The sequence below is a fragment of the Aedes aegypti genome, chromosome 2, assembly GCF_002204515.2.
Source record: "Aedes aegypti strain LVP_AGWG chromosome 2, AaegL5.0 Primary Assembly, whole genome shotgun sequence".
Lineage (NCBI taxonomy): Eukaryota > Metazoa > Arthropoda > Insecta > Diptera > Culicidae > Aedes > Aedes aegypti.
This window is the reverse complement of record NC_035108.1, coordinates 231,612,754-231,636,036: the sequence shown is the minus strand read 5'-3', so window position 1 is coordinate 231,636,036 and position 23,283 is coordinate 231,612,754. Positions and strand designations below refer to the sequence as shown.

General features: G+C 35.9%; 1 protein-coding gene across 1 annotated transcript in view; it reads right to left on the bottom strand.

Annotated features, from left to right (window-relative positions):
- The window catches only part of LOC5574376 (serine-rich adhesin for platelets), a 148,525-nt gene that overhangs the window by 23,087 nt on the left and 102,155 nt on the right, over window positions 1-23,283 (bottom strand). Inside the window, exons 8-9 of the mRNA XM_021844390.1 lie at window positions 23,074-23,160; window positions 17,621-18,254 (exon numbers count right to left, since the gene is read on the bottom strand). Of these exons, the coding sequence (XP_021700082.1) occupies window positions 17,621-18,254; window positions 23,074-23,160 (721 nt within the window). The remainder of the gene's footprint in view (window positions 1-17,620; window positions 18,255-23,073; window positions 23,161-23,283) is intronic.

Genomic DNA, 23,283 nt, shown 5'->3' with positions numbered 1-23,283 from the left:
TGGACATTTGCCCTTTGAAGGAAGCATGAGAGGGAGGGCTTATAACTTTTTTCAGTAATTTTAGCACCCGTATCCTTAGTGTAGTGCATGCCGTATTACTAAATTGCTATTGAGGGGCAATAAAGTATCGATTCGATACAGAATCGTTTCGTTTATTCAAAATAATTTAAAGGAACGAATTAGTTAGACCCTTCAAGAGAATTAACTCAATGAAGTCGCGCCCCTTATTAGTCATAACTGATTCATTTTCTGAGAGAAACAAAGCTTTAGTACAGGTATGTCCCTTTTTGTCACGTTCCAATTTCTTCAAAAAAATTATTGAATTTTATCAACAAACAAAAATAGTTTTTTTTTTTCATTTTTTTAATGCTTAAGCTAAGTATGCTGTTTCGCTCAAGAAAAGTAAAGAAATTCCTTGACTGAATGGGTCAAGAAATTTCCTACAGAGAGCCTTCTTTGAAATTGACATTTCTTCTCAACTGCGTACTGCGATCAGAAAAATGTGATCGAGATAGGCGATTCCTTTTCTTGTCAGTAGCAAACCAGCCTTTAAAACAGGGCTGCCCAAAGTACGGTCCGCGACCTCATTTTGTGCGGCCCGCGGAGGGTACGAAGATTCTTCTCATATTTTGCCCGTTGAATATTCTACCAACCCGAAGTTAGTTCAATTTAGTTTCAACCTAATTTTCAAGCTTAGTAAATCTTTTAATAGTTTTGTTTTTTAATCCTCTTAGATATTTTATTTTATGAATGATTCAAATTCTGGGTGTTTCAACAATGTTTCTACCATGACTTCCTTCGACATTCATCCTTGACAGGATTATAAGAAAGGCAGGCTTTTTGTAAAATCAGGATTTTAAAAAAAAATCTGGACACGACTTTCAGAACAGAATTCTGAACACGAAATTCCTTGACCGCGTGCTGCGATAAAAAATGTGATTTTATTGAGCATTTCATGCTAGTAATTTCCCACGTATCTTGATTGGCGATTACTTTTCTTGTCAACAGCAAATCAGCCTTAACTTTCGCAAGATTCTCACAGACTGTTTACCAGGATTCCATAGCCAGGATTTTCAACGAATTCAATTCATATTGTTTTAGAATCCTGGGCAAGATTACAACATAACGCTATGTAACATTTTGCCAGAACACTAAACGAATTTATAATAAAAGTTTATATTATAAAAGTTTAAGTTTATTATAAAACTATGAACAGGTTACTTTTGCAATACTTTTGAACATTTTTTTTTTTACTCGAAGGAAATTGTTTCTTGTTGAATCATTTTAGAACTCTAGGATAAAAATCAATGACGCTAGGGTTCAGGTCGGTAGATCTAACCTCGTAACGTACCACGTTTTTGAAATGTTTGTGTAACGCATACTATTTTTGAAATGTTTGTATGGACAAAAGACTACAAGGGGTTCTGAAAATCATAAAAATGACCACATGATTTATGAGCTGTCCATTAACCGATCACTAAACAATATTTCTTAGTGATGCTTGTTTTATGGTTTCGATAAAATTGGAATCATAAATAAAAAGTACAAACAACTTCTTCTTCTTCTTATTACGGCCTCACTGGGACAAAGCCTGCTTCTCATTGAGCACTTCCACAGTTATTAACTGAGAGCTTTCTTTGCCAAAGTTGCCATTTTCGCATTTTTATATTGTGTGGTAGTTACGATTATATTCTATGCCCAGGGAAGTCAAGGAAAATTCCATTACGAAAAGATCCTGGACCGAACAGGAATCGAACCCAGAAACCATCAGCATGGCTCTGCTTTGTAGCCGAGGACTCTAACCACTCGGCTAAGGAAGGCCCTCATGTTAATTTTACTGCAAGTACAAACAAGTAGATGACAAATTAATTACATTTTTTCAACATTTTGTTTGCTTCTTATAAGGCTAGAACTACCTATTCAATCCTAAAATATATACAGACATTTGCAAATCAATAAATCATTATTCTTATATAGCAATCCTACAATATTATAATCTAAAGCCCTAACGCTAATAGTGAGTGTAACGCCAGGACACCTACACTTGCGTAACATAATTTAGAAAAGGTGTGCTCTTGATACCTAAATGCCCGAAATCCCCATTGTGGGATACTGTTACGTTAAAATTAGAGCAATAAGCAGACTAATGTCGGAACCAAATCGGACATTGCCAGCGAGCTTAAACATAACGGTGGTGATGATGTGTGCAACATTCTTCTCTTGCTTCATCATTCGATTGGTTCATGCAATGCAACTATGTTTATGTTTCCTCACCACTTTGCTACAGAAAAAGGGTGATGAAAATGTACAACACCATCAAGGCGCTTCGAAGAGTGAGCGCAGCAGTTCTCGAACGGATGTAAGTAATGGTGTAGGTACATTCGATTTCAATGTCTATAACATTTGAGACTGGATTTGCATTGGAGTGTACAATTCTATAATTTGAACAGGCATGAACACCCAATTTTTGAGTTTACTATACCTATAACTTGTTTATTAATAATAATTATTATTAAATATTAGGTGAATAAATTATGTACTTTTGAAACTTCCAATTTCAACTCAAAATTTCTCGGTGTTTTTTTTTTTAATTTTGAAAATAGAGAGAGCTGCCTTTACCCAATGGAGGTAGTTTAGCCTAATAAGCCAAATTTGAGAAAATTCTGTTTTTCTCACACTTTTGAACATTTGAGTAATTTTTCCTAATGGAGTCGAAAGCAAACTACAGCGGGGTATTCGTTGGGTGGAACACGTCTGCCTTCCAACTAGCGAATCATTAGTTGGGAAGACTGACAACTGGTGAAAATGCTACTGATTCACGCACATTAAATTTGTTCTATATGTAGAGTAAGGTGGGGCAAAAGTTCGACCTTAGTGGTATAATCAAAGTTTCCAGGCAACAATAGCAGTTGAAACTAAACAAATACCATACAGTGAACCTTCAACATATTGGCTATAATTTTGCCGAACAAACTTTGTGTCAAAATATTTACCCATTTTTAGTTATAACAGTTTCAAAATTGATTGTCTTAAACGAACTTTTGCCCCACCGGTGGGGCAAGAGTTCGAATCTAGTGTGGGGCAAAAGTTCGCTAGCTAAAACACAAAATATTGATACTTTTATGACAGGCATACTTTATACCAGCCGTAAACTTAAGTTTGCCGGAAAATACACACTAAATTTTCATCAAAAAATTGCCCAAAACAGGGTTAATTGTAATGTACTCAAAAATAGCAATTTTTCGCAAAATTAAGTGTAAATGTTAAATTTTGGTGACCTTTTTCGCACGATAAGGCAAATTCAGCTAAATTTGTAGATAATGTGTGGATTTTAGGCAATTTGCAAATTTTTCGGTGAGTTTATACATGGGTCGAACTTTTGCCCCGCTGATTCGAACTTTTGCCCCACTATGGGCCAAAAATTGTTTTCAAGCATTTATGCAAAAACTAATACACCTCAAAGCATCCTTATGATAAGCCTAGAAACGCCCTTACGTAAAATATTGAAAAAGATTTTATCTTTATTTGATTCCATGCAACGAAAGTTTGACTAAAATTACAATATTCACGTCGAAAAACAACAAATAGCCATAACTTTTCCAAATCTCAATCAATTTTTATGATATTTGGAGTGAAAGTCTCTTACTTGAATAGAATTCGAACAACCATGACATTTATAAGTTTTGTTTTGAATTGAGCTAGAAATCTTTATAAGAAACTCTTGCCCCACTTTACTCTATAGGTAGAAACTTCAATGCGACGGTGCTCACAATGTCAGATGTCAGATGTCAAAGTCTGACATCTACTCTTGACATTCGAGTGCGTTTTAGTTGGATTTTTTCCACCAGCCAACATCAAACATCAAACCATCGAGTCATTTGCCATCAATTTTTCGTGAGGAATAGTAGGAGCTCCCTAGTTTTTGAGCGCTATTTTATTGCATGCAAAATTTAAGCAAAGTATACGGAAATCAAAAAGGAGATTATTTTATAACAATTCAAGAAGACAAGTTGTGATTATTTTTAATTAGTTTCTCAAAACCGTGTGAAAGTTACCTATGTCCATTTGAAAATAGAATCGAGATTCAACTATAAAATGACCTATGCGACCTGCAACCTGCGGGCCGCAGGTTGAGTATCACTCTTATATACTATTTTGTCTTCTTAACTAGGAATTGTACACACAGGTTTCTATGGAAAATCACGTTAATTGTTTAGTCATTATTATGTTTTGAAAAATATCATAACTTTTGTATACAGAAGAACACTAAGCTGAGAAGCAGGCTCTGTCCCAGTGGGGACGTTAATGCCAGAAAGAAGAAGAAGAAGACACTAAAGACGGCTTCACAGTTGAGGTCCAAATACGCTTATCTGACAAAGGATACACACTCTAGTAGAATTAAATGGTACAGTACTAAACTCGGTTTTTCATTTACACAATGCTTTAAAAAAATCATTTAAAACATTTAAGCGATAAAAAAGTAATCAACGTGAATCGGTCGTGAGCCAGTCTTTGGTGGGTCGCGAAAAAAAAAATCCAAAATATTAATTTATTTCCAAAATTTTTATCTCGGGACCAACGGCTTTACTTCCCTTCCGAAGGAAGTCGTCACTGAAAAATTGTTAGTGATTATCTCGGGGATGGGATTCGATCCCAGGTCCTCGGCGTGAGAGGCGTGTGTTCTAACCACTACACCAGGTCCGACCCCCAATTTTTAAAGTTCTTCAAAACTTTGGCAACCGATTGGAACTTATTCATCATTTTTTTTAATCACTAAAACTGTTTCTTTCAGTGATCAGGCATTGGATCAGTCGACACTATCAAAACTATTCGAACGCTAAGATCTAAGGCTAACACATTTGAATAATTATTAAAGAAAAGGTCCATAGTTGAACTTCCATGAGTCGAAGGAATTATTTGCCCATGAAATAGGAACATCATAGTGTTTAGCATTTCGGCTAAGATGGTCGGAAGAATGAAACAAATTCTGTCGTAGAAAATTCGCCATACATTTAGTATGGGACTGTTTCAGCTGCAAAATTAGCTTTTCTTGAATTTTGTATGAAAAATAACCCTTAAATATGAAAATATTCAATTTTCGCCGAAAGAATATTTCAAACTTTCGGGGTGTGAAAGAAACTTTCAGGGTCCAAAGAAAATTGGAGGTACATGCAACACCGATTATAATCGAAATATTGATCCCGTATGGTTCCGTGAGTCAATATTGAGCAATGAAACATCTACTCGTGAAGGTTTGACTTAATTGAAAAGTTTTGCAAGGAATATTATCAGTTCTATATGAAATTTCGATAGATGATGTCGAGACATTCAAAAAAACTCATGTTGTTATAAAAATTTTATATGTTAATATAATCATGTTGTACCTAGCAATTGCGAGTTCACAAATAGATTTTTATTCACTGTACTGCCGTGAATCGCAAGTCAGTCCCATCTGTAAAAAGTAGGCATTGAGAAAATCGGCTGTGAAGTTTCCAAACTCGTTTCCATACGAATATTCAAAAAATTCCAGAGGATTGGAGCATGTCAAATCTTAATGAAGCTTTCACAATTTGATTTCACTAAGATACCTGTCTGAGGAAAATATAAAGATGATCAAAATACGGTTCGTTTTTGTGTTATACGGTGCGGAAATCTGTAGTGGGACTGGTATGCGGTTACTTTTCATTATGGGACAATTTGACTTGCTGTTTTTTTCCTACTTTTTCTTAAACAAATCTTATTAATTTATTAAGGCAGCTTAAATAGCATTGGAAGATATGTTGGAAACTGAACTAAACTAAATTTTGACGAAAATGCAGATGGGATGACTTGCGATTCACGGTAGTGTAGTTTTCAATCACGCATAATGCATGTCAGTGTCATTTACGTCTTGTGATCAAATCCCATTCGAATTAACTAATAAGTGACCTCAGAAGCTTCAGTACAAAACTTGTTGGACAATCTTCCACTGGTGGGTCGCAAGGAATATGCTTAATGTCTAGGTGGGTCGCGCAACCAAAAAGTTTGGGAACCTATGTCTTAGGAAACGAAATTAAAAACATGGATAATACTGGTGCATTTGATCCAGTATTCGTAAACCCAGTTTTCTATACAAAACAATATGTCCATACAAAAACATATTTTTTCTAATAAATATGGATTGACAGCTGCCGTTTAGCATATTGGCCGTATTCAAAAATCTATCGATTAATTTTAAAAATTGTTTTCCTTAGGGTTTTGAATACTAATACACCTTTCCTAATATGGTTCTACAGGGATAATTAGAGACAATGGAAATAGGGCGATATTCAGAACTGAAAAGGGCAATAGATGGCTTTTTTTCAGTGGTAGAAAAAACGAAATCCTGAAGCAAGAAAAGCACAATGGAAGACGAACTAAACACAAAAAGTATTCACATTACGCTTGATTTCTAATCACTACTTTTACGATCCAGTTTCCCAATTGCTAGTAATTTACGTTTTTCATTATTTTCCATACGTTAGACAGTGCTTGAATACCATTCTTCCATGCGCGTGTATTTGAAGTTTGAGAAATTGAGAATCCAGCGTAGCGCGAATCAGTGAGTGGAATAATACATTCAGTGTCGCCGTTTGGCGGCCAGCGAGAGAACCTGTATGTTCGAAAGGTTGTTTGTATGTACTTTTTGTCGCTGGCGGCCAACTGTTTAGCGTTTAAGATCAAAAATAAACAGTAGTTACCCCAAAAAATAATCAAAATAAACAGCGTCTCCTCTGCGTGACCTTCTGTGTAATCTCAAGGATAAGGTTTCCGCCAAAAGAACAGTCAGGTATATACCGAATACCTTGCAAATGATTGTCCGGCGGTTTACATTGGTCAAACACGTCGCAAAATGAAAGTACGTTTGAAAGAACACAGAAGTGCGGTATAATCCAGTAAACCGAAATGAATCAGGGGTGGCAGCACATACTGCAGCTTTCAACCACACAATCAATTGGCAAAATGCGAAGCTCATTAAAACAGTGAGGAAACCTATACAGTTGAACGCTTGGGAGTCAATGTTCATCACGAATACCCCAGGAACCATTGATGAACGAAGATCATCCCATCACATCGTGTCTGTTAAATCTAGCAGACACGACATTACGTAGCATTTTCTTCTCTTCGACCTAGACGCAGTACGAACACCGTACGCAAAATACAGCGTAAATCAGTCGGACATTGTCCCGAAGATGGGCCTATATTCGCGCCCAAAACCGGTCGACGAAAAGGTAATTTTTAAAACTTTTTAACGATTTGTAAGAACGATAAGTTTTTATGTCTTGTCTCCGTCGCGTCTCGTGATTGTCGTGTAGATTCTTACGTTAGTGCAAACTATAAAAAATGAGTAGATAAATATTGGAATTCGCGACATTACGCTGCTTCCGCGAAGTCACGAATTTCCATTGTGTCCTTTCTTCTTTTGGGCATTACGTCCCTACCGGGGACAGAGTCTGCTTCTCAGCTTAGTGTTCTTATGAGCACTTCCACAGTTATTAACTGAGAGCTTTCTTTGCCAAAGTTGCCATTTTTGCATTTGTATATCGTGTGGCAGGTACGATTATACTCTATGCCCAGGGAAGTCAAGGAAATTTCCATTACGGAAAGATCCTGGACCGACGGGAATTGAACCCAGATACCTTTAGGCATAGCTTTGCTTTGTAGCCGCGGACTCTAACCACTCGGCTAAGGAAGGATGATGCTACAACATCCTAAATGGTGTTTCCTGAAATTCAATCATAAGGAAATTCTTGGGACAGCTGCGATCAGATGGATTTTTGTTTACTAATGAGCATTTGACGTTTCGCGATTGGAGTGACCATTTGATTACAAAGCAAAATGTTAAAACTCTGATTAGCACTCGCATGTTTTTGTTTAACCTTCCGTTTCGGTTGCCAGCACACTTTTTAGCTGATAGTCCCTATCGCGGAAATTCCTCAAGAAAAAAAATGGGTTCCGATTTTGGCACAAGGTAATTAATATTTGCGATATTTCGTCCTACCTTTGGGGTTAATGCTTTTCCTATTTATTGCAGTGTACCAAGAAACATGTATTTTATTACATTCAATATACAATTTAATGCAACACAATGTTCGAGCATAGAAACTATGCTCTCTCCATGTTACTGACACTGCACAGTACCGTCAGCTTGTATGACATTGGACGTATTCAAAGAAGGAAATAAATTGATTACTTTATGGTCACGATTCGGAAAACAAATCAACTGAATCGAATGATGTACTATTGTTAATGTAACTAGACTAGTGTTTCCATCTAAGACCACTAGTCGCTAAATTAAAAGTAATTTTTTTTGACTTATACTTTACAATTTTCGTTGGCTTGTAACTAGATTCCGAACTAACTTTTTATTAATCCGATTCAATTCAATTCAATTCTTATCCTAACGTATTTTTGGCATGTGTATCCATTTTCACTCACTTTACGTGACTTGTCTATAAAACAGAGTAAAGATAAACATAAATCTGTTGTTTGAATGAATAAATGTATGAATGACGCAAAATAATGTCACAAAATTAGTATTCTTAATAATATTAAAAATATTTCTAGCATCACTTAATAGCATGACTATTGAAATTTCGATTTTTTGAGTTTGATATACAGATACAAAGGCAAAAATTCTATTTCCATTGTCCTATTATGGGGTCATGCACAAATTACGTCACGTTCCAAGGGGGGGGAGGTGATCAAGCCAAGCGTGACAAGCCTTACCAAATTTTCAAAGGACACATATACAAAACGTGACAAAGGGGGGGGGGGGGTCGAGTTTTAGCGTGACATTAATTTGTGTACCATCCCTATGTCGGTACGGCCATGTAATTACATTAAATCATTCAATTAATATACCTGCTACATCTAGTTGTTTTGGTCTATACTTAAAAACTCAAGCTTATAAAGTTCATTCCGTTGATTGGAGTATCCGGTTTTAAAAATATATATATATCTTCTTGATGCATCATTTAAAAACTGCTACCGTGATGAATCAAAATCCGGACAGTACCAATATCCGGACACTCTGATAATATTTATCAATTTATAAGTAAAATTAAATGTTTATATGTTTGATTCTACACATAACTTATACTGTTAACACTGTTGCTCATTTCACTATCATTTACATCTAGTTACCATTGCCAAATAATTAATAGGAATAAAAACAAAACATGTTCCCCCAGTTAGACGTCATTCCTCTGCTAATGCTAGTTCAATTTTACAGAACTGTGACAATCGTCGCTTCACAACATTTAGTCAGCGAAAGCGAGCTTGTATTATATTGTTAGATATGTGATTGCAGCATACAAGTGAAAACGACGATTTTTCGAAGATTGTGTTACATCGTGGCTTCAATATGGTGTAAATAGCCATTTAAAGTTGTGAACAGAGACTGTCCGGAATTACAGGCAAATGGCTCTAAAACCGGACATTTTTTTTAAAGTGTTTGTTTACGTGTTCGAGAGTGTAAATTAATAATATGAACACAATATTAACCCAACGACGTTTTAAAAAGTGTCAATAGTGAACAGAATGCCGTTTGAATGCCTAAAAATAATCAATTTAAATAATCAACGCAACATTTCGAACCCACAGCTCCGATCGGTATCTCTGGCGTCAGGTGAGGTAATTAAAGCTAAAATATTAATTATGTTTCATTCAATCATGTATGATGGAGCCTTAATCGTGTTTAATGTTCTTATCAATGAGGTATTTCATCGATTAAAGTATTATTTTTAAATACTTCATTAAAAAAAATGCATGTTACGTGCAGCTGTGCCGGATATTGATTCGCAATGTCCGGATTTAAATACAAAGCTTTACTTCTGGTGTCCGGATTTAAGGACAAGACAAAGTTTATTAAAATCAGCGATTCACATGTTATAAATCTAATTTTAGACGTAAAATTTGTCAGTATTACCTAGATCTTTATATAAAACTGTCTATAAGATTAATTGAACTTATTCTTAACTCGAGAAAAACTTTGATCAAAACTGAATTTGAACATTTGCCCTTGCTTAAGCGTCCGGATATTGATGCATCACGGTATTACAACGATCAAAATCGTTGTTTCAGCTTTAGGAAATACTATTAGCTTTCATTATCATCTACAATATTTCTATTGATAATGAGGGTTTTATTTTCATGCCAGCCAATAATAGGGCGTACCGAAATAATGGGCAAAACTATCTTAATTATTAAATCTTCTAGAACAAGAAAAGTGTTGCTCTGCATGTCTATGATTGTATTATTAAGTAAAAAATGCAGAGTAATGAAAAAAAAATTGTTTTTTTTTTTGTGTTTACGTCAATTTTGCGAACATGGGCATTTAATAACCATGTTTCTGAAAATAACTTTTTGTAACAAATAGTGACTTTTCTAGTGACCAGTCACATTATAAGACGTAAGAAGTAAAGTCAAGCCATGGGTGCCACTCCTTTGGCAATTTTGGCTTACATCTGTTCAAATCCCTCAAGAAGTTTGAGAACCACTGGTGTTTTCTAACCACACCAAAAGCAGAGGTCGTGTAAATATAACCGGCTTCACATCGTGTGCTGCTTGCAGTCAGCAGAAAACGAACGCAAGAAACCGACTAACGAATGTACTAGAATACTATTGCCTATATGCGAATGGGAGCAGACGAACCGGGAGGTCATCTAAAACGCAACTAATCGACGTGGTTCTTTTCTAAGTCTAACCTCACTCAGTATCCTTTGAGAAGGGAAAGGATACCTATATTCTCCCCATATTATTTCTGGTTGATGATGAAAGATATCGGCCGGTAATAACTGTGTATTTTCAAGGTGTTCACAAAAATCTCGATTAGGGATTTGTTTCGATCTCTTCAGGTTCTAAACGGGATCCTTATTCTAAAAACTCGGGCAAAACCGCATTAATCGGAAACCGAAACACAATAACGTTTGACGTCTCTCCTACATCGGCAGCCGGAACATTTTTTACCTTGCGGGATTCTGCTCCGTTTCAATCGATAGTTTTGTTTTTTTTTACACTCAAGAATACAACTTTATTGTTATGGGACGGAAATAAAACAAAAAATATTCACTAAAAATAACACCACTAAAGAATATAGTAATCGAAAATGATGAATCACTAGGCAAGCAAAATGCTGCTGGTTTTGATTTGCGACTATTTTTCTTCTTTTCCGCTCTCGTTCTCAACTAACTACTGCTGCTAATGTCAATCTTTCATCTCTATGTGGCACAGAGGTCCAGTGTTCTAAAAAGCTAGCAAAAACCCAATCTCCAAATATGTTTTATCTGTTGGAGAAAATCAAACATTCATCTACAGTGGTGCTCATTGGTTATCTCACAATTCAGATTCTTGTTCCAGGCCACTTTTTCGGGTGCCATTTGGGTCTCAAAGCAGCTGTTTAAACTTTCAACTCGATTGGTGAACCTATAATTTAGCCGTTCAAAGTTTATATCGGATTAACTATGTGAAAACATACATTTACACCACTATAAAAATTCTAATCATAGACCTCGATGGGCAATTTTTGCCCACAATCGCAAAGCAATTCAATGCTTGTAAAAATGTTATACGATGAAAACCGATAAGCAAGGTGACATGAATAATATGTAAAGAAATAAAAATAAAATTACGCAAAATTTGCGAATAGTTAACACTTAATTCCTTTTTTTCACGAACATCGGATTGCTTTGCGGTCTTCAGCAATATTCTTCACCATAATATTACCTATACTGCCCATAACTGCATATTTGTAACATTCGATAAAAGTAGGCATTGAGTAAATGGCCTACCAAGTGTGCATTTTATGGTAGTATGGAAGGAAACTAAAATTTTCTAAAAATTACCAGGAACTCAAAAGTGGCTTATTTGAGGCTGAAATTTTGTACAACTCATATCGCATACTAGGTGAATTGTCAGAAAATAATTCTGATAGAAATTTCATTTCAATATCACATTACGAGGCTCATTTATAATCTTAATGTGACTGTTATGCGATTATAATTACCAATGTGACAAAACAACTTTTTTCGAATTTTCTAGAACAATCTCACAGATTTAAGTAATTGTAGTAAGTAATTCTAAATTGGGAACTGTTTTCGTAAAAAAATATGCGGTTCCGGTTGTGCGTAATGATAATGACTATCATGCCTACCAAATATTTTTTTCATGTATGAGAAATTTGAAGTTATATTCCTTTCCCAATACAAAATAAAACGAGAAAACTTCTGCTGATCAACTGTAAGCAAGAGCAAATTTTAGCACAGTTGTTTTGGGGCTGCTCGAAGTTTTGTAATGTGACCCGTGGAACACTTTTGGATAAATGGAAATTATCAATTTTTGAAAATGAATGCTTCATTTCATAAATATTAAAATTAAAAAAAAAATGAAATTAGCAAGAGAGTACTGTTCTATTGAATCATATGTTCTTCTAATGTTTTTAATGTGATTTAATGTAGGAATAGGGAAAGTGTACCAGTTATGGCCATAGTGGTTCCCTATTTGGCCATATGCAAAATTTGGATAACTTTTACATTTTTAATCTGTTAAAACGTTTTAACATCAAGATTTATCCTTTACTTTACTGCTAAAACACAAAAGATTTTTCAAAATGTGAAAGCATTCAAGATATCACATATGGCGAAATAGGGAACCACTATGGCCATAACTGGTACACCTACCCTACATGTATTTTACAAGAACTGTGCAACATATTTATAATGTTACCAGAAAATAGTGTTATATCAAAAATTTACAAATTTATTCAGAAACAAAATTAAAAATTATGAAAATTTGCCTTTTGAAAATTCGCCAACAAGCAATCGATTGGTGAAAATGATACATAGAACGTTTGTATTGCCATAATCGTTCCATCCTTCATAAGGTAAAATGTAAAAACATTTATTTTTTTGCAGTTGAGTTTTTAAAACTGTTTTGATCTTCACGAAAACTCGTACAAATTTAGTTATTAGTGTGTTTTGGATCAGTACCTTATTGTTACCTAGATTCAACTTTTCCAGAACCTAACTTATTTTCTTCTGTATTGAATTATTTACTAGTATTATAGGTATGTCAAATAATGAAAAGAGTTTCTTCATATTGGACAAATCACTTCCCGCGAGGATATCTTACTTGAAAGCTCTTTCAAGTCTAAGGAATCAGTTAGAGAAGAATCCTTGTGCCTAAGTTTGCCTTAACATTTCTCGATTACTTTTTCTAATCGACGTAAGTAACTTTCATATGGTTTTGAGAAAATTAATTCAGAAGAATCACAACCTGTCTTTTAAAACTCTTTTAAAATTAATCAACATTTTAAATTTTTTTCGCCGTGTACATCGCTTAAATTTTGCATACATTAAGCTCGCGTTCAAAAACTAGGGAGTTCCTGTTATTTCCCACAAAAAAAATTATTACAAAATGATAAGCCGATTTATTCAGTTACTTTCGACGTTTTTCTACCAGTGTAAAATCGGCTCAAAGTAGTGTTTTGTTTTGATTCGTGGTTAAGTCACTTTGTCTCTCAATACAGCGGGGCGGCGAAAGTAGTGGTTAGGTTGCGAAAGTTGAGAATCTTACTTTCGTCGTTTTGTAAATCCGGAAATTAAACGTTTTAAAAGTGAAAAATCGAGTTGGTTCAGAGCGCAACGTGTAGAATTTTGTCTGCGAAACACGTAGAATCGATAAAGTGAGTTTGTATACTTTTTTGACTTGAGTCTGTTAGAATAAGTTTTCGAGATTTGTATTTTGAGAAAGTTGAGAGCCTCAAAATGTAAGCAAAACAGCATTTTTTTTAAATTGATTTTATGAAAACCAAAAAATGATAACTATGCCCAAAACAGGGTCCACAACCCTAATACATGTCCCACAACACTTATCATGATCAAAACTATTAAATTTGAGAACACGTAATTTTTGTCATGATTTTTTTAAATTTGAACCACTATGTGTTCGAAAGGCGAGGAATAGTGTGCGAGATGAGAAGAAAAATGAAAGATCTTGCGTTAGTGTGTGTATACAAGCAACGCATCCTTCTACTTTTACTCTGACAGCTCCACTAGGGGTGACTAAACTTGTTCAGTTGGGTAATCGATTTTTTCACGTTCATAATATAAATTAAAAAAAATCGATAATGATTCTCGATATTTCTTAATATTTTCTCGCTGAACGACCTAAGTAATGTCGTTTTCGTTTTTAGGAACTGGGTCGGTGATCAACACATAAACAAACCAATGTCAAATAAATTGTAGTTCCGTCGAACCTGAATCGGGTTGGGGTGGAAACTGTGATTCAGAACGGGTTGAGCCAGTTCCAACCTAGGTTCAAAAACGAATTCGACATAAGATTGAAAGCATCAATATGTTTACTTTCTCTTCAATTCGCGACTACGAAACAAAAAGAGATTTACAAAGCACTCGCACTTATGGAAAATCTCGTAAGGAACTGTCACCGTGTGCGTGAAAAAAAAGCAAAAAATATATCCCTCCTTTTTTTCTCACAGAAAACCGAAGAAAACATCAGCAGCTTCGTAGTCCCGAATCAGTAGCTTCCGTCGCGCTTTTTGTACAAATAGCTAGCCAAGGACAATGTCTTTCGGTCTATAGCGAAAAAGTTTCCGAAAGATTTAGTGTTGCACTGCAGTAATCGAAATTAATTAATTAGTTATCAAATTTGTCAGAAACTTGTTCAGAAATTATGCCTTAGTAGTTTCACCAAGAAACTAGTTCAGAATTTTTTTAACAGACATTCATTGGCGGATTAAGCCTAAAACGTTTATATCTGCTATTTCTATTCCAAACACGCTTTTTCATGAGATTGCTTGAACACACATGAACAAATGGGCTAATTGTTTCGAAATTAGTTATAATTATTAATCTCTAGTTATACGATTGTTTTGAGTACTCCAAGTATTATTTAATATCTAGATTATTATAAAAAGTACCAGGGCCTGAAAATGTCAGTGATTTTCAATTCAATTGACATTTGAAATTCGTGAATTTAATCGCATCCTGAAGAAAATATTAATAATGAGACTGACCATATCATTCTGATGTTCGATTACAATAGTTGACAATGCTTTTCAAAGTAAAATCTCCAGTAGAACAAGTGAAAATCAATTTTCTTTTTTGACATTTTTTTGACATTTTCCGACTCTGAAAAGTACAAAACCATAGGGGAAGTGGTGGATAAATGAACAGGGGTGGTAAAATGACCACCGTGCCATTTACCGAGAAAAAACAAATTTCAATGAATTTTTATCACGCACGGACGATTTAGAGCATAAATCGAAGTGTTCGAGTTGATACAGAAGTCAATTGAAGTGAATATATCAACGAAACTTTGATTTTAGAAAACCACGTTTGAAAATACGAGTTGCCGTAAGTTTTAGCACGGAGGTCTTGAGGTTTTTCAGTGAGGTGAATATCGTTATGATATGATATCAAATCTGATACCTTTAGATTTCTTTTTGAATGGGTTACAATCATTTATGAATATATTTTCGGAAATGCAACAAAAATTTTCAAAAAATATTTGTTTTGCTCACGTATTTCGCATGATGTTCATTTTACCACCAACAGCTGTTAATTTTACCCACATAGTGCAGGTAAAATAAACATTTACATCTATTTTTGCTAGCGATAAAAATATGTTAAAATTTAGCTATTTTAGTCTGAATTCGTGTCACTACTTCAGACAACAAGCCATTTTACGAGACGTTCGAATGACGTTTTCTGGCGGGCCGCTCATTGTTGTTGTTCAAAAAACTAGCATGATATCTGAATGGCGCTGGTCACATTTCTGTTGCCGATGACTTCATCGTCTCTTTCAGCGCATGTTTCTACCCGGTTTACATGTATTACAGGTAACGTAGATGAAAAATATCTTCCCTGCCTACTGATTTAAATTTTACATGCGAACATTAAAAAACTTTGTTGCATTGCCACCAGTGCCATTATTGAATGTGCTCCTTCCAAATGTAGCGCTAGAAGAAACGTAAATAAATCGGCCCGCCAGAAACTTTCAAAGCTGGTAAACAAACGGAAACCATATGATTCGAAACGTCTCATAAAATGGTTTACAGCCCTATTTGTGATGTTGTGCGATAGAACTATTCAAATTCACCGTTTTTCTATCAGAAACAAGATGATTTCCTTAAGGTGTTCACCCCTTCCCCTACTTTAATTACCATGGAACGATAATCATCTCATTCAGTTTTTTCTCGAGTTCATCAAAAATAGATAATGTTTTGAAGCTATCTTTGGAAAGTGAGGGCTAAATTTTACATAAATCTAACAGGTATCTATTCCTCTTCTAGTTTTAAATTTTCGATTTCGCAGAGAATTCCACAAGAACGTCCAAGAGTGGTGCAATGCTGAATTTGTTCCTTATGGAAATTTCCTTGACTTCCCTGGGCATAGAGTATCATCGTACCTGCCACAGGATATACTGCTCATAAACGCATAATTATCCCATGTGAATAGAAAATCCAGCAAACATGGGACTGACATGCATTTATGGACAGTATACGAATGCAAAAATGACAACTTTGGCAAAGAAAGCTCTCAGTTAATAACTGTGGAAGTGTACATTGAACACTAAGCAGAAAAGCAGGCTCTGTCCCAGAGATGACGCAATGTCAGGAAGAAGAAGAACGCACTCCCGAGCAAAGTTTGAGATCATATTGATAACTCATTTTGATGCAGATTTCGTTAACTCAGTTTGTTGTTATTTTGGTCGTTTTAACGGTTAAAATCTCGCGTTGAGTATCATACAGGCGTATCTGCAGTGATCGATTTCTCTTCATCGATTCTCTCTTGGATTATTACACGAAGTTCAATCGATTTTGGTAACATTTTACGAAGCAACATGATAAAGGACAATGAGTTCTTTTTAATGAATCGAAAATAGCAGTCGAAAACAGTTGTGTTCGGCTTAGTAATTGTCTAAAGAGAAAATCGATGAAGAGAAATCGATCATTGCAGTTACGCCCTTATGATACTGAACGCGAGAAATATCAAAACTGTTCACACGAAATCAAATTAATAGTTATTTATGCAACAAGTTGCAAAATGATGTTTTTTTTAAGCACGAGTCGTACATTTACATCGTACGAGTTGTAATTTTGGCTGATTAGTAGTTAAAATAATAAAAATTATTACACAATTTCCTCTACACTGAATTAAATTGAAACCAAATATGCTATAAGTTTAACAAAAACTACAACTAATTTAACTCATTTCGTTATTTTCCATAACTGAATTATAACAAAATTTGTTATAAGCAGTTGCTCTCAAATACTTTATAAATAATTGTGTTTTAAATTGAAATAAATTTGAAACAGCATTTGTGATTATAACTGATTTTGCTTCAATTACGTTAAAATTTTCACCATCCATTCAAAGCGCTTCTAACAAAATTTGATATTTGTAACAAATCTTGATATAATTGTGCTACAATTTTGTTGTACCACTGGTAGGGAAATTTTGGCATTCAAACATGCTGTTTGCATGGTAGAATTTGATATTAATTTACAATTCACCAATTGCGTTGAACAGGAAAAAAAATATAACGCACTTGTTAAAAATAAAATAAAATTACAACCTACCTTTATCAACAAGCTGCGCGTCTTCATTCACTGTTTGATTGAAAGGATTCTCAGAATATTGCACGAACGTGTCATCAATTTCGGCTGCATGATCAAGAGCGAATAAATTCTTCTCATGATTGTTATCAACTTTCTCCGTAAAATCGAGTATTTCGGGAGATTTTTGCCTAGTATCATGTGAATTTTCCATTTGTTTCTCACTTTCAAGCTCGTACTTTCCTTCATCTCCGTTGCTGACTGCTAACGACTCCAGAGCGTCAATAATTTTGTTATCAACCACTTCTGATGGGCTATGACTTTTTTCGATCGTGTCATCCAGCATAAGATGATCATCACTGAATTGGTCGAAATGATCATTCTTAAATGGGTTACTGTCGCTTAAGAATTCCCGATTCTGCTCTGATAATTGCTGTATGATTTTATTCTCTAGAGAAGTGGGTTTAACTCCGTTCGTTTGATGTTCCACTGGAGATTTGATAGCATTGGGATCATCCATTGCATCTACATCTGTTTCCGGTCCAAAATCATCCACAAATCGTTGATGATGGTCAACGACGTCTGTTGATTTGTCGCTAATATGAACATGATTAGATTCGTTGTAATTGTTTTTCGTTATCGTTGGAGAAGATATCATCTGTGAAATAGACAATAAAGTTAGAGAGTTAAAAGTAACAGAATAACAATCACGTTAAAAGAAATAAAGCAGTTTCGTAAGATAACTGCCCATACTCGCAATACAGTCCCATTAGGAAAATCACGATGTCCGGAAAAACGCCTCTATAAACATAAAACCCTCCATTTTCGTTCTTCCGCTGCTGGAAGTAGTAAATGCCGGTGGTATTGCTCAATATACTATCATTGCAATGTGCAAAAACCGTAAATAATTTAAATTTAGTAAAACTGGTTGATTTTTGCTATCCAAATTAGGGTTATTGCAGATGGGACTCGTTATCCGAGTATTTCTCTCGCTAAACGCTTGAATACCCGCATACCAGTCCCATTACTGGGAATTCGCTTACTTTTTTATCGTGCATCTTGACACATTGTTGTTCAAATTTACGATCGATTGCAATGTACTTTTCTTTCAGCTTTCAGTTATCAACTATATTTAAATAGTAATAATGTCCCTTGAAGTTCTTAAGCTGTACAGTGATGATATTTAATTAAGAAAATGGTGAAGATTTCCGGAATTCAAATTAACCGTTGCGGTCGACCATATGGAAAGCTTGCTGAAATCACAGCACGTGACGGGTGAAGGATTTTGAAAACTATCAAAGAAAGGTGAATAGAACACGTTTTGGTCCACTTGATGAAGACGAATGGTGATTCTCAAGATATAGATAATCCTGATGGGTGTCAGGAGCTTTCCTGTTTCTCGGCATTTGGTGCTGAAAACACTTAGTTTGACCATGTAAACACGATGCTAGCGACGATGTGCGCAATCTTGAGGCGGCAAAACAAGCTTCTCGCATCTCGCTGTTGGACTTCAGCCTGCCGGAGATTCTGATAATGATTGGCCGCAGGAAGAGTGTGAATGGAGCAGAAGAATAGTCTCAGGAAAACTATTTTGCTTTATTTTAGTTTTACAGGCAGCTAGCCTGATGTGGTGTTAGTATCAATCGAAAAACAGAAGAAGTCGTTATAGTAAAACCTTTTTTAAACAAAAATAAGAGTTTTTCTTGATTAGGGTAAGTGTACCAGTTATGGACATAGTGGTTCCCTGTTTCGACATACGCGATTAATTTAATGCCTTCAATTTTTGAAAAAAATGGTGTGCTGTAGTAGTTAGATTTAAGATATATCTTGATGTTAAAGCATTCAAAAAGATTTAAAATGTATGAGTTATCAAAATGTCACATATGGCCAAATAAGGAACCACTATGGCCATAACTGGTACACTTTCCCTATAGTTGATTTGTGCTTTCCTGATTTGTTTATTTGTTTCTATAACGAAAATCGCAATGCAAGCTTTCAGAATTCATCACAGGAATAGGTTTAGCTGAATTTCTTCATAATCATCGAATGGGACTGTTTTGCGGGTACTTTCAATATGGGACGCACATGGTTTGGTATTTTTTTCACATTTTGTCCATACAAAGATACAATTTGGAGTTTTATTTTAGAAAGTACACTAAAAATGAATACTATTCATGAAGCTAACTCAAAAATGGCGAAAAATCAAATGGGACTGTTATGCGAGTATAAGCAGATAACGTCAATGTGTAATTGTTATAATTTTCAGTTTTTTTTCTAAATCATTTCTTACGCGATAAAAGGTTCCATGTAAAAAACGGATACAAAATAAACATCTTCCCGGATGTATGGAAGCGACAGAAATTGGTGCTACTACCAAAGCAAGATACGACGGGCGAGTTGTTGGAGAGGTTGATCCTCAACAGGCTAGTACCGTACACGAAAGGTGCGGACGGCCTGTCCAACAACCAGTTTGGATTCAGAAAGGGTAAATCTACTCTGGACGCTATCCAGTCGGCCGTTCAGACAGCTGAGGTGGCAATCGAGCATAAAAGGAGCGGCATCCGTTACTGTGCGATTGTCACTCTGGATGTGGAAAATGCGTTCAACAGCGCAAGCTGGGAAGCGATAGCCCACGCACTACACCGCCTCAAGGTACCGGTGTAATTGTGTAAGCTTCTAGAACGCTATTTTGATGGTAGGATTCTACTGTACGACACAGAGGAGGGGCAGAAAAGCGTTCGAATTAACCCGGGGGTACCTCAAGGTTCAATCCTGGGCTCGATATTATACCTTGGACAGACATCTGATACATATACCATGGTACAAGTTGTCAAGAAAATTATTCCAAGGCTATCTTGAATGAAGACAATTATCAGTATAGAACCCATTTCAAGATAATTGTACAATGGTACGTATACCACAAGTGTGTCATAAGTATTATGGATAGCGATGTACGATGACCTACTGACATACTGAGACTGCACCTTCCGACGGGTGTTAAGATTGTTGGCTTCGCCGATGATATCACCCTAATGGTCTATGGCGAATCGATGGAGGAAGTAGAGTTGACAGCAGCGCACTCTATCTCCATAGTTGAGGAATGGATGAAATCTAGGAAACTAGGACTGGTCCGTCACAATACTGAGGTGGTGATGATCAACAACCGCAAGTCCGAGCAACAGGCGCTTATCTAGGTAGGTGATTACACTATAGAGTCCAAGCGATCCCTTAGACATCTTGGGGTAATGATTGATGACAAGCTCAGCTTCACTAGCCACGTTGAATATGACTGTAAAAGGGCATCTACGGCTATAGCGGCGCTGATGTCTAACAACTCTGTTGTAAGGGCCCATTCACAAATTTCATAACGCTAGAGGGGGTGGGTGGGTGTCCTGAGGATGTTACGGCCCATACAAAAATTGAATAATGTTCATACAAAAAGCGTTACAAGGGGGTGGGTGGGTGTCAAAAATGGTCAATTTTAGCGTTATGAAATAAATGAATGAGCCCTAATTGCCAGCAAACGTAAGCTCTTGGCGGGCTTGGTGCTATCTATACTAAGGTATGGAGGAGCAGTCTGGTTAAAAGCCTTCAGAATGAGCAGAAATCTAAAGCGGTTGGAAAGCACATGTATTGGATCATGTGCTTAAGAGTAGCAAGTGCATACCGAACGGTTTCTAAAGAGGCCGTGTGCATCATAGTCGGGATGACGCCCATCGGGCTCATTGTCAAGGAAGATGTTCAATGCTTCAACCAAAGAGGTACCAGTGGAGTCCGCAACGCGAGTAAAAAGGCAACGCTCAGAGGTTGGCAGCACTGCCCATAACTGCAAAACAGTCACATTCGACATTTTTGACAAAATGGAGTTAATACCATGGAGAGTCATTAAATGGTAAATACTTTCGATCAACTTACAAAAATCTGTGATATTGTTCTAGAAAATTCGAAAAAAATACCAAGTTGTTTTGTCACATTGGTAATTATAACCGCATAACAGTCACATTGAGATTATAAATGAGCCTCGTAATGTGATAGCAATGAAATTTCTATCAGAATTATTTTCTGACAATTCACCTATTATGCGATAATAGTTGTACGAAATATCAGCCTCATATAAGCATTTTTGAGTTCCTGGTAATTTTTAGAAATTTTAGTTTCCTCCCATACTGCCATAAAATGCACACTTAGTATTCCATTTACTCAATGCCTACTTTTGTCGAATGTTACAAATATGCAGTTATGGGCAGAGCAGGAATGGGATAACTCCACTAGAGGCAGATAGTTTCATCGGCTAATACCAAGATTGGTATAAAATAAACCATGGGGAAGTGAACTTCCACCTGACGCAGTTTCTGTCAGGATATGATTGCTATAGGCAGTACCTGCATAGGTTCGGGTATTCAGAATCTCCTGCGTGCCCAATTGTGCTGGTGTGGAGGAAACAGCGGATTATGTCGTGTTCGATTGCCCTCGTTTCATTGTTGTGAGAGATCGCATGTAAAATTTTTTAACCAGAATAATTTTATTTTCTCAAATTCCAGTCTAGTACATGATATTGAAGACGGCCTTTCAATTGAGGTCGAAATACGCGTATCAGTCAAAGGATACAAATTCTAGTGGACTTAAATGGTATAGTAGGGGAACTTACGTATTATCGGCAGTCTAAGCCGATGTCGCGCTTCTTTTGTAATTTTCTCGCACATCAGCAGCCAAATTACGTGTTTGTGTGTTTACATTCATGCGTTGCTCAATCCTCTATCGATTCACACCGACAGACTTGTTAAAATTTTTCTGGAAACGTTTTTACAACGCTGCGAACTCCTCATGCCAGTGTGACTATTGTCGGCAACTTTCCCATAAGCGCTGCAGGCGAATCTGTTCGGCAGCTCCAAATCAGTCGCATTTTGAGGCGTGTTCATTTGAATTGATGATACTCTGAGGATATTGTATGTCTCGAAAATCTCGTCAGCGGGAAGCTGGCAGAGCAAAGAGTCATCTGAATATTTTCATTGGTGTGTTTTGACAGAAAAATACTGTGATTTGGCGTTTAAAATTTGGTTGCCGATAATAGTCGAATGGTGCCGAAGCCGTAAGTCTCCCTACTAAATTCGGTTTTTCATCTACTCAAATTCCAGGTTTCTCCACAAAAATGCTTTTACTAACTGGAGTGCGTCCAAAACAGGGTCGGATACAATGCACAAATAGCAATATTTTTTCATTCAATTTAATAAATTAAATTTATTCACTGTTTGCAAAGAAAACATGTGGAATTCTTGTTGACTTTACGTCAAACATTTTACATTAGATTTTTCTGCGTAGTTTCAAATTATATAACTAGCTATACGATTGGTAGCTCTATTGAAGAGACCCGCGCAAATTCGACACAAACGGATGCTACGTGGTAAAACAGCCCTCGCAGAAAATGAAAAACAAAATAAACAGCTCAAATAAATAAAACAAATGTTGGTTTGAATTACCTGATGTTCTTCTAACTCGTTGGAATCAAGTATATCTGAAGAAATGTCAAGTCCTCCGTCCATGTTGCTGAATTTGAAATGTGCAGTCTGAAAATAACATTACAATATACACAGGTTAGTATCCATACTTAGTTAACATTGTAAATTTTTGTATGTTTATTCTTCTCCGTCCAGAACTTCGTTGTTAACAACAACCATAACAATTTTTAA